The sequence below is a fragment of the Centroberyx affinis genome, unplaced genomic scaffold (genome assembly GCF_046629955.1).
Source record: "Centroberyx affinis isolate AG114_WGS23_722 - 3 ecotype Tasmania unplaced genomic scaffold, CSIRO-AGI_Caff_v1 ptg005470l_1, whole genome shotgun sequence".
NCBI lineage: Eukaryota > Metazoa > Chordata > Actinopteri > Beryciformes > Berycidae > Centroberyx > Centroberyx affinis.
This window is the reverse complement of record NW_027282742.1, coordinates 83187-95000: the sequence shown is the minus strand read 5'-3', so window position 1 is coordinate 95000 and position 11814 is coordinate 83187. Positions and strand designations below refer to the sequence as shown.

Sequence of the window (11814 nt, the reverse complement as noted above, 5' to 3'; positions counted from 1 at the left end):
GCTGTGTTCACATTATTCCTCTTTTTTGTAGAAGAATCGCTTCCTGAACTGCGTTTTATTCTGCCAATGAGAAGTGGGTTTGTTTCCATGGCGACTAGCTGCTGTAGCTGCTACTCTCAGAAAGCAGTCCGGCTGTCCAACACCAGAACACAGAGTCAGCTTCACCACCGCCACCTTCTGCTTTCACGTTCTGACTGCTGCTGTCGTGCTAAACCCCGCCTCCTCTGTGTTGTGATTGGTCGGTCCAGGTCATGTGGTCTCCTTTCAAAAAGAAGCCAGGTCTTCTGAAAAGTGACACTTCCCATCCGCCTCGCAGCCATTTCCTTATGGATTTTAAAGGGGCTCTATTATAGGAATTAAAATGTGTCTTCTACTTATATACATACTATATGATCAAAGATGTTTAATATTGATATTGTGATTTTTGATTTTGTTTGAGGTTAAATTTAAAGTTAAATACATTTTCGAAAATCCGTCCTTTTTCAGTTTCAGTCTAACTCCAGGAAAGGCATCACAGCTGGACTCGCTCCTGATTGGCTCCCTCACTAAAGAATGACTGAAATCCGTCCAATCAGCATTTGAACTGGAAAGCCTCCGCTCAGCAGGTTTACCTCGTTTGAATTAGAGGAGCCGCTGCTGTCGGCCAATCAGAGTCCAGTATTGTGACGACTTAGTCTTCATATTCATTCAATAAATTCCCTTTTAACAGAACTACATTTGCAAAACATCATGAAGAACATTATTCTTATCCTAAGCCATAGCATATTTGAAAAAAAAATCATGAAAACGTAATAATATGAGAGCTTTAATGTAAAAGAGGAGGTGGCAGGTTGATAAGGAGGACTGGTGTGAACACAGCGTCTGGTCCCAGTCAGGATCACAGACAGACAGACTGGTTTCCTGCAGGTTCGCTCAGCTGATCCGCTGCTGGATCAAAACCTGCTCTTCAAACCCACAGACAGAGACAGAGGACCTGTACGATGAATCAAACGCACCTCATCTCCTTTTCCACAGAGGCGGACTGACTGTGGGGCAGCAGGGATGTTTGTTTCGATGACACTGATGATTGCGTGGAAAGCTCATGTGGTGCAGAGGGGAAGAAGGGAAGCGTCGGTCAGCGGTTGTGATCGGTCTGAACGCAGCAGAGCTTCTGTTCTCTGTTAGCTTAGCATCTCCTCTATAGAAAGAGACTGGTTAGCCATTAGCCACTGAGAAGCTGTTCAATGTGCACACCATCAGGAGGACAGATGTTAGTTCAACAACCCGACCTCATATTCACAGAGTTCTGTTCCAAAATGCTATAGAGGCTTCCAGGTGATGTCACCCCCCCCTCCGGCGGCCATGTTGGAGGTCCTCAGCTCTCTGAACAGCTGACTGTGTTTCTGACTCTACAGAATTGAACAGACGGTTAATTTCTGTCTGTTTCTGACTGAACTGATCATTTCATCACTGATCCATCTGATTGATTTAGTGTTTAGATAATGTCAGCTTGTTAGCTAGCTAACCATAGTATCTGGTCAGCTAACCATCACTGTCTTGTTGTTAACACATCTGATTAGCACACTAGCTAACGTAGCTAGTAGCAGCTAGCGTTAGCATGTTCACATTCACATCAGTGTGTTTGCTGGCTAGTTAGCTAGCTAACAGTTTGTTCAGGTTAACTGAGCTGACTCTTCTCAAGCTCCAACTCTTCATGTTTTGGAGTAGAGACTAGGGCTAAAGACAAGACAGTTTACTGTGTCACAGTAACCTACATTTGGAAACAAATCCACCTTATCACACTATTCACTTTTACTGAGAACGTTACTGAATGGATCTACAGCCACACCACAACAAGCTGACTCAGCTGCTCTCTGCTTCTAGCTGCTTCACACACATTTACACTTTATTAACTAACACACAGTTCTACAGTGTTCCTCCATCATGGAGACTCAGCTGGGTGGAGCAGATTTATGATGTAACTATAAAGCCTCTGTATATCCGTCACCAGAGGTTCATCATACAGCATCTCTAAAATCTAGAGGGTCAGTCTGTGTCTCATTTAATCAACCGAGGACTTCAGTTCCCTGCTATCTGGACTATTTAAAGTTCCATCAATTGGGTTAATGTTCTGTGAAATTAGGCATGGCATTTTTGCAATGGACTTTTTATTTTGGAACAAAACTCTGTTCACACACACACACACACACACACACACACACACACACACACACAGAGCATCAGAGATGCTGCGGTCAGAAAACAGTAATGAATGCAGATCTCACATGTAAACACTACAGATTATATACAGGCTAACACCCAGCACCCAGTGTCTCTATGGAGATGACTCTCAGGACTCAGCAGGTGTGGAGACCCCCTGTTGCCCCGGCAACAGATGTAGCGTCTTCTAAAAGATCGTCGTCATGGAGAGAACAATTAAACAGTTTGTCTCCATGGAGACGGAAAGTGATTGACATGTCGCTGAAGGTGGAGAAAGACTTTCTGGGATCAGCCGTGAATTAAAACTTAAATCTGGTTCAGGTGAAGACAGATCTGTCTGGCACGACACTGCGGTACTCTGTTAAGACCTTAAGACGTGTAATTGATTATTTAGTGCGGGCCGGAGCTCCGCCTCCCCCCGGGCCGGAGCTCCGCCTCCCCCCGGGCCGGAGCTCCACCTCCCCCCGGGCGCTGAGGTTCCAGACTGAGCTCAGCCTCTTCTTCTCTCAGAGGAACTTCAGTCTGGTCTTGCGACCCTCGGCTCCCAGCAGCATCCTATGGAGCCCGGGAGCGGCCATTGGGAGAGAAAAAAAGTTATATTGAGTCACGATTTACTGTAACGTGCTGAATAGGCAAATCCTCCAAATATTGCAACATATTTAGCCGCTTAACCTTCAGGCCATGTAAACACAATCAGGTGCTGCAACACACCCAGGACAGGCCACATTTAAACATGATCACCAATATGTGACTGACTCTTTATAAGCTCCTGAAGAGCTCATGGATTATATATCAGAGCACCATGTCACTATTTCAAGGCACATTTTGGCAATTTGTGTGTAAAGAGGAGATCGAGGGAACGAATTGTATCTCGTGTGCACAAAAAAATAAAACGAGAGCTGGAGTTGCATATCGTGCTCATGTTACAGTAAATCGTGGCCACGACATAAATTATTTTTCTCCCAGTGGCCGCTCCCGGGCTCCATAGCATCCTGATCTTTATACATATCAATCAAGTGCAAATACTTTATGTTCAGCTTTTTGTCATAATTATTGTCTTAATTTGTGGTACTTTATTTGTAGATGAAATGTAATTTATTTTTTGATCACAATGAAAATTAACAATGTATTTTTTTGGGGTTTTTTTTATTATTATTATTATGAGGCTCTGTTATGTTTTGCCATTGTGTGTACAGCGTGTCTGAAGAGTCTGGAGTCACAGGGAAACTAAACGAGTGTCAGAACTGCTGGTCAACTGGTGTGTCTGTGTGTGTGTGTGTGTGTGTGTGTGTGTTGGGGTCGGGGGGGGGTGTTACGTTTCTCCCTCTGACTCCTGACTCTTCTCACGCTGCAGTTTGCCTTTCGTGTTATTCTCGCCAGCTGTCGAGCTCAAAGCATCTCGACGCCGTCAGAGCTTCCCGTCGCTCTGTTTCTGCAGCCACGCCCACAGGAAGTGACATCACAAAGCAGGAACACGAGGAAGGCGGGTCCCTCTGATCGGCCGATAGGAGTTAAGTGTTTATTCGGTGTGCTGTAAACCTCTGTGTGCCGTCCGTCCTGCGCGGGGCGGCGGTTACCATGACGACGTCTAGCCGGCCTGAAATCCCTTTAAACACATCAGAAACACACCCAGCCTCTCTCTCTCCTGGTCTTCCAGCCCTCCATCTCCTCCTTTTTCCTTTCGTCTTCCAGTTTTTAATTCTCTTCATCTCTCTCTCTCTCTCTCTCTCTCTCTCTCTTAGTCAGACCTTCTGTCTTTCTGTCCTTTCCTATTCCCTCTCCTCTCCTCTATGTTTCCTTCCCTCCTCCTCCTGCTTTACCTTCTTTCCCCATCCTGGTTTATCCTGATTGGTCCGTGGTTTTTTGCATAGTGTCAGACCGATATTGGTTTTTGATGGCCGATACTGATATTTATGTGTTCAAGCTGCCCACATTCAATATCTTTACATTTGATAATTTTGATGCCAAAAACAAGAGCATCATGGGAAACTAAAACTCTCCACTGAAAGCCAAACTAATGAAAGTCTTGTGAGGTTTCCAGCTCTTTAAGGCGAGGTGGGTTTCATGTCCGGCTTCACAGACTGAAACCAGGAAGACATGAAGCACCCAGACCTGCTGATATCGGATGCCGGTGTGGACCCGGTCCGCCGGTCTAACCCCGGTCCTGCTTCTGTCAGGTCTTGACGTGTTTTTGTCGTGAACCTGCGACGCGACAACGCAGCTTCATCGCACCTGACGACGCCGACTTCATCATCCTCTTCGCCAAAACAAATATCTTTAATCCCATGTCAGTGACAGCGAGTGTTTTCAGATCCAGAGAGACTCTCCTTTGGCTCTGAGGTGGAAACCTGCCTGACAGAAGACTCAGCTAACAGCTAGGAACATGTATCGTCTGTGGTGACAAAATGCAAGTCGTCTCTTTCTGTCTGTACTGATTATCGGTCATCCGCCCCCTGCTGTTTGATTTGACATGATTTGTGGTTATGATCTGTGTTTTATTAAAATGTAAAGAGAGCACAATCTACCTGCTGTGGTCTTCTGGACTTTGTCTGTCGGCTGGTCTTGTCCTGAAGAGTCTGAAGTCTCATCCTGAGCAGCAGGACCTGTCTGTATAAAACCCGTCTCTACGAACCAGTAATCCCTTAAAATACCCTTAACATTTACAGTAATTCACCCCTTAATTCATGCTAAATCCACTTAACATTTGTTAAGGGAGTTATTAATGGAGATCCCATCAAAACATCCTTAAACTCCCCTCAATGTTTGACTGCTTACTTTCTACTTTAATGTAAAATTCAGGGAGACAGGAACTTTCCCTTAATAACTCATTAATACCTGTAAACCTGCACAAAAGGCATAAAAAATCCCTAATTTCTAGTGTCTCCACAGACCAACCCATCAATAAATCCCTTATAAACCCATGATACAAACCTTACTGTTTTAAAGCTGTTATCTTTAATGGATAATTATTGTTTATGTAATGAGAAATTAAGGACATTTCAGGGATAAAATTAAGGGTTTGGTTTCTTAGTGTTCGTAGTGAAATACTTTTAATAGAGCTGTGACCAAGTCAACTTTGCTGGAGTCCCAAGTCAGTCTCAAGTCTTGAGGCACAAGTCTCAAGTTTAAATGTAGATTACCAAGTCAAGTCCAAGTCAAGTCCATGTCATTAATGTCAAGTCTCAAGTCTAAATGTAGAACAGCAAGTCAAGTCAGAACAAATCCAGAGTCCAGTATCAATTTAATATCTTAAAGAAAACTAAATATCTAGGACTTTTCAATGCAATATGGTTTTAATAGGATAAAAACTTGGTAAGAGCATCATGAGTTTGATTTCTATAATCAGTTTCAACTTCAATAAATTCAATCATTCCATACAAATTCAGAAAACAGAATTTAAATTCTTTACAGGCTTTTACAGAGCAGCTGCTGCTCGTTTTCACTGCCGCTGCTTTGGAAGATTTTTCCATTTCACATTTCTCTACACATCAGATGTCTGGTGGAAGTGTTCGGCTAACTTGGTAAGATTCACCTCCAGCTCCCTGGTTTCCTGAAGAGGTTTGTTGTTTTACAACATCTGTTCCATTTAGGTTTTGCATTTTGTTTGTTGGACTTCGTTGTCAGTGGGTAAGGCTGTAGCATTAGCACAGTGGGTCTTGCTAAGTGTTGCTAAATGTTAGCAGTAGGCCTAACACTAGTTACTAAGATATGGGCTAGTAGTGAGCTATTGGTGTATTAGTTTATTTTAATTTCATTGTTATTTTCAGATTCAGATTCAGATTTTATTAACTCTAGACCACACATCGTGGTATAGAGTAAAAACATAAAACAAAACAGCAGTACAATGGTAAACAACCAGAATAGATCTTTAGCACAAATTAAGTAATTTAAAGAGAGGCAGAACATTACTCAGAAATGCACCCAGTTTACATATTATCCTTGGTTTATCTGTCTGCAATAATAATATAAATTTAAACATAGACGGATGGTTTACAAAGTATTTTGGCAGGTACTTCTTTCTATTCTCAAAAACCTTTTATTCCTTTCCAGACCTTTGTATCTTTTGGGAATTCTGCTCTTAGAAACTCGGAAATTACAAATAGCCTGGCCATACCTCCGGCCATACCTTCATTTGCAGTTGGCACAAATATAACTATAGAGCTAAGCTAGTTTTCACAAAGCTCTGTGTTCCTCTGGTAGAGTCTTGGGTTGTGTCTCTTCCTCCATGATAAAACCCCAAATCAGTGATTCTGTGATCTGCTGCTCCGTTTTTTTCTCTCTCCATTCACTGCCATTGTCTGGAGGAACAGTCTGAAAATCACTTCTAGCACATAAAGGAACGCTGACAAAGCAGATTCTGACAATATATTAAAAAAAAACTAGTCATGCTGCTGAATTGTTTTTAAGTGAATCTCTTTCTTTATGTTTATTAAACCTTTCAGTTTGTGTGGAACACCGAAATTCTTACGGATTCCGGTCTTCCACTTGTTCAAACTGAGTTTTGAAGACTTTTAACTGATATTTTCATGACCATTAAAGGACTAGTTCACCCAAAAATGTTGTAAAAATAAAATTCTGTCATCATCTCCTCACCCTCGTGCCAAATGAAACACAGGTGAAGTTTGTTAGTCCATATAACACACAGGGAGGCTGCAGCACAACTTGGTAGCAGCCTTCTCCAAAACAACTGAAGTCAATGGGGACCTGTTCTTTAGAGTTTTCAGTTTTGGATGAACTATTCCTTTAAACAGGGAAGAATCACATTCCATGTTTTTCCTGGTTTCCCCCCTGTCAGGCTACAGTCAGACCAGATGATCTGCATCACAGCTGAATCTGGATCAGGCTCTCCGGCCGTTTCTTATCACTTCCTCATTGTTGTTTGTTTTCTCTGGAATTTAACTCAGTGTATTTATCGGGAAGTGACTCCAGTCCTGCATCAGAAGTCCACAGCTGTTTGGAGTGTATTAACTACAGTGCCGTTTTATTAATTATTAATCACTAGTCAGTCATTCACCTGAACTGATCAGCAGAGATCAGCAGGTTCCTCACAGCTCTTTACTGCTCTGTATCAGAACCTGGTTACAGATTAAAAAAAAAAAAAAAACTTAGAAAAGTGTTAATTAGAGAACTACAGTCACATTGTTCTACTCTGGATATCAGAAGCAGACCTGGGTCCAGTATAGTAGTTGTAAATAATTAATAAAATCTTACACTAACTGCTAAATGATTCTTAACTTTACCTAAAATTTAACTTTCCTGCGGCGGCAGATGGGTGGAGTTTGCTGCACTGGAAGATACAGCGAGGACATAAAGTTTAGATAATCAAAGGAAGGTACTGGAAAGTCAATTTAATATACTTCTGTATGACTGACAGATTTCCTGATGCCATCTGGATCGTCCGCATGTGTTAAACTCCACCCAGCTGGTGCTGCAGGAAGATTAAAACAAACGCTACGAATCATCTGTAAATACTGTTGGACCCAAACCTGATGAGGAACGCTCTGTCATTTCTTGTGTGAATGAGAATCTTAGACATAGTGTGTGTGTGTGTGTGTGTGTGTGTGTGTGTGTGTGTGTGTGTGTCTGTGTGTGTGTGTGTGTGTGTGTGTGTGTGTGTATGTGTGTGTGTGTGTGTGTGTGTGTGTGTGTGTGTGTGTGTGTGTCTGTGTCTGTGTGTGTGTGTGTGTGTGTGTACTGCTGTAGAATAACACTATCCTAACCCTCTCTCATGTTTCTACTTCATGTCTACTTTATTTCTACTGTGTACATACACTTAGCATGCTTGTATGTGAGCGCACATTGCTTGTGTGTGTGTGTGTGTGTGTGTGTGTGTGTGTGTCCAGAGCAGTGGAAGCCCAGGCAGCCAATAGGATCGGTCCAGATCGGTCACATGGCGGTGACTCTGTCTTCAGCGCTGTCAATCCCCGCGTTCTCATAGACGTTCTCATATTTACTGCTCCTATTGGATGAACACACACACACACACACACACACACACACACACACACACTAGTTTGTTATTCTGAATCAGAGGAAAGTAGAAGACGTGGGAATGATAAAAACTGTGGATGTGGTGATGATAATTCTGCACTCCTCTGTGTTTCTTCGGAGGGAAAGAGTCTTTTGTTCTACTCCCTCCCTCCACATTAAGGTCAGGGGTCAGAGGTCAGGGGTCAGGGGTCACGGTCTGGAGCTGGTAGGGATTCAGTGCCTTGCTCCAGGACACTTCAGCAGGGTGGGGGGTTTGAACCCGGCTCTGAACCCAGCAGGATCATTAAAATGTTTTTTCTTCCAGTCTCAAAATGCAACATGGCTCCTCTCTTGAACCAAAGTGAGCTTGTTAACATTTTGTGACTTCCAGATAATTAAATGATAAAGATCATCAGCTGTTTGACAGCTGAGAAAAGATTATGGGTGATTAACACCAGCAAATACATTTCATTTCACTTTCATTCAGATTTTTTTGATTTGCTCCTGAATTGAACAGGGTTTTCGCTGTTTTGTCACAATTTGTGGGCGTGGCCTATCTGAAACCTCACGCCATTCCTATCTGTTGTAAATACCTGCAGACTGAACCTGTCTAACCTCTGGAGCTGATGTCCTACCTCAGTGACTCTCAACCTTTTTCATATCAAGGACCCTAATTCAGTCCACATTAGAGCCACAGACCCCCATTTGATGAGATTTAGTCTCTTGAACCCAAATCTGAGAATATTTTTATTGTTAGACGATTTTGTCCAGAACTCCATGACTGTCTACATTCTAACTGTGTTCACTTAATGCTGAAGTTTAACAATTCATCAGTTTGCTGGAGACCCCCTGGAACCCCGTTAAGGACCCCTGGTGGTCCCCGGACCCCACGTTGAGAACCACTGTCCTACCTGGCTGCGTCCACGCGGCGGTCGTAGGCCGCTCCGTTGCTCGTGGCGAAGTCGGCGTCTTTCACCGAGTCGCCAGCGCTCCGCCTGCTGCGACAGGTGAGAAAACACTCAGATTCTCCGAGGTCAGAGAGTGGAACAGGAAGTCCTGTGCTGATGTCTCCAGACAGACAGACAGACCTGCAGCAGCTTCTGAGCGGGTACGGAGCCCGGGAGCGGCCGTCGGGAGAAGAATCATTTATGTCGTGGCCACGATTTACTGTAACATGAGCACGATATGCAACTCCAGCTCTCGTTTTCTCTTTTCGTGTGCACAAGATACAATTCGTTCCCTCGATCTCTTTACACACAAATTGCCAAAACGTGCCTTGAAATAGTGACATGGTGCTCTGATATATAATCCATGAGCTCTTCAGGAGCTTATAAAGAGTCAGTCACATATTGGTGATCATGTTTAAATGTGGCCTGTCCTGGGTGTGATGCAGCACCTGATTGTGTTTACATGGCCTGAAGGTTAAGTGGATAAATATGTTGCAATATTTGGGGGATTTGCCTATTCAGTGTAAACAGACAATGGATATTAACATACCAAATCCTTACTAGGCCTATCTGCAATACCTAAAAGGTTCCTTTAAGTTGCATTTTTTCCTAAACTGCACAGTTTAACGAAATCAAGGGAACGAACTGTATCTCGTTACAGTAAATCGTGACTCAATATCACTTTTTTTCTCTCCCAGTGGCCGCTCCCGGGCTCCACAGGTCTGATTATGTTACAATAAGATACAACTTTGTCTTTTTTTAATCTTTATTTATTCTCTGCTGCTGCGATCGCCCAATTTCCCCACAAGGATCATTACAGTTTCATTTAATGTAATCTAATATTGTAAATATGTAAAATAATTTGTTCATGTCAGTAGATGTATGGAAATCCTGGCAGTTTAGTTACCTGCTGTCCTATTGTTTACATAATGATTTGTTTGTTTGTTTGTTTGTTTGTTTGTTTGTTTCTTCTCACCTGGACTTGTCACACCAGGCCTTGTTGACCAGGAAGGCGACGAAGACGAGGAAGAGGAAGACGGTGACGGCGATGATGCCGGTCAGCCACTGAGGCAGCAGACGCTCCTCCTGCAGCCGGGCTGAGGCACACACACACACACACACACACACACACACACACACACACACACACACACACACTGTCTCATATTGTCCTGCAGTTACACCGGGATCTGCTGCAGTTTGATTCATGACATATTTATTGTAGAATTGATCAATACCACATTGGTGTTTATTAGCTCTTATTATTATTATTAGTAGTAGTTTATAACTACACAATAATACTGTGGAAGTATTTGATAAATTTGGATAAAGTATCAGTACAACCAGCAGGCAGCTGGTTTGACTGACATTATTGCATTATTGTGTACTTACAATACTTTCCACAGCTTAATACAGTGATTCTCAACCTTTTTCATATCAAGGACCCTAATTCAGTCCACATTAGAGCCACGGACCCCCATTTGATGAGATTTTGTGTCTCGGACCCAAATCTGAGAATATTTTTATTGTTAGATATGATTTTGTCCAGAATCCCATGACTGTCTGTATTGCAGATAGAGAGATAACAGAGAAACTATGATCAGAACAGTCATTCTTCTACATTCTCTAATTGTGTTAACTTCTTGTAAATGAAATAATGCTGAAGTTTAACAATTTACTGGGGACCCCCTGGAACCCCCTCAAGGACCCCTGGTGGTCCCCGGACCCCATGTTGAGAACCACTGGCTTAATAAACAGGTTCCTACATTGGAATACGCCACTGTAATAAAGTGTTACCCAAAGTCATATAACTTAAAAAATAATAATTCTGATGGTTAATGGACCGAACAGCCTCAGTAAATTAAAACTGCAGGCCGACCAGAACATATAAAACACAACCTGCAGTCATCATTTAGAAAAAACTCATTACATGACATACATACTGATGTTTCCCATCCGCTCTACATTCTGTTCCTCAGTAATAATAATAACAATAATAATAATGATAATAAAGCAGCTTTTCACAAACACACAAACAAAAGTGTGTGGTAGTTACTCATCTAATACAGTTACTGATTAAAGCAGCTTTTTTACTTGTATATTCCTCAGTAATTATCAGTCATTCTAATGCAATAACTAGTTATTACATCTATTTTACTTGGATATAACTTATTATTTCCAGTCATTACTGCACAATTAACGGCCTGTAATGTAAAGCGTTACCTTGTGTTTCTACATTACTTTTGCAGAAGTGAACGGAGGATAAATCCTTTCCTACCTGTCTGAGCGCTCACTGCTCCTCCAGTCAGCAACAACCAGGAAATCACTGTGGAAACTTTCCCCATCGTCTGTTTTCTGATCTGAAAATATGCAAGAAATCACAAAAGTGAAGAAGGAAGAGTCAGAAGTCGAGAGGAGATCCTGAGTTGAGTCTTTAAACAGAGAAGAGAGTCTGCTGTGTTCTGCCTCCTGTCTGTTGCTGTCTGTTCCTGTCTGTCTGTCAGTAACTGTGTTGTTAATGTTTAACCTGCTCAATCACAGCATGAGTCAACACTGTCCAGCTCTGTGTGTGTGTGTGTGTGTGTGTGTGTGTGTGTGTGTGTGTGTGTGTGTGGGCGAGTGATCGATCTGCAGATCACATTTCTATTTTAAGACATATCAGGTTCACTTTTTATTGTCTCCCTTGGGAGAAATTTGT

General features: G+C 42.5%; 1 protein-coding gene across 1 annotated transcript; it reads right to left on the bottom strand.

The window, feature by feature from the left end:
- Window positions 1–2705: 2705 nt before the first annotated feature.
- Window positions 2706–11461, bottom strand: pdzk1ip1 (PDZK1 interacting protein 1). The gene is made up of 4 exons (XM_071546818.1): window positions 11395–11461; window positions 10093–10213; window positions 9081–9164; window positions 2706–2754 (listed from the first exon to the last, which is right to left on the bottom strand). Exons 1-4 carry the CDS (start codon window positions 11459–11461, stop codon window positions 2706–2708), a joined length of 321 nt encoding a protein of 106 aa, XP_071402919.1.
- Window positions 11462–11814: the final 353 nt, after the last annotated feature.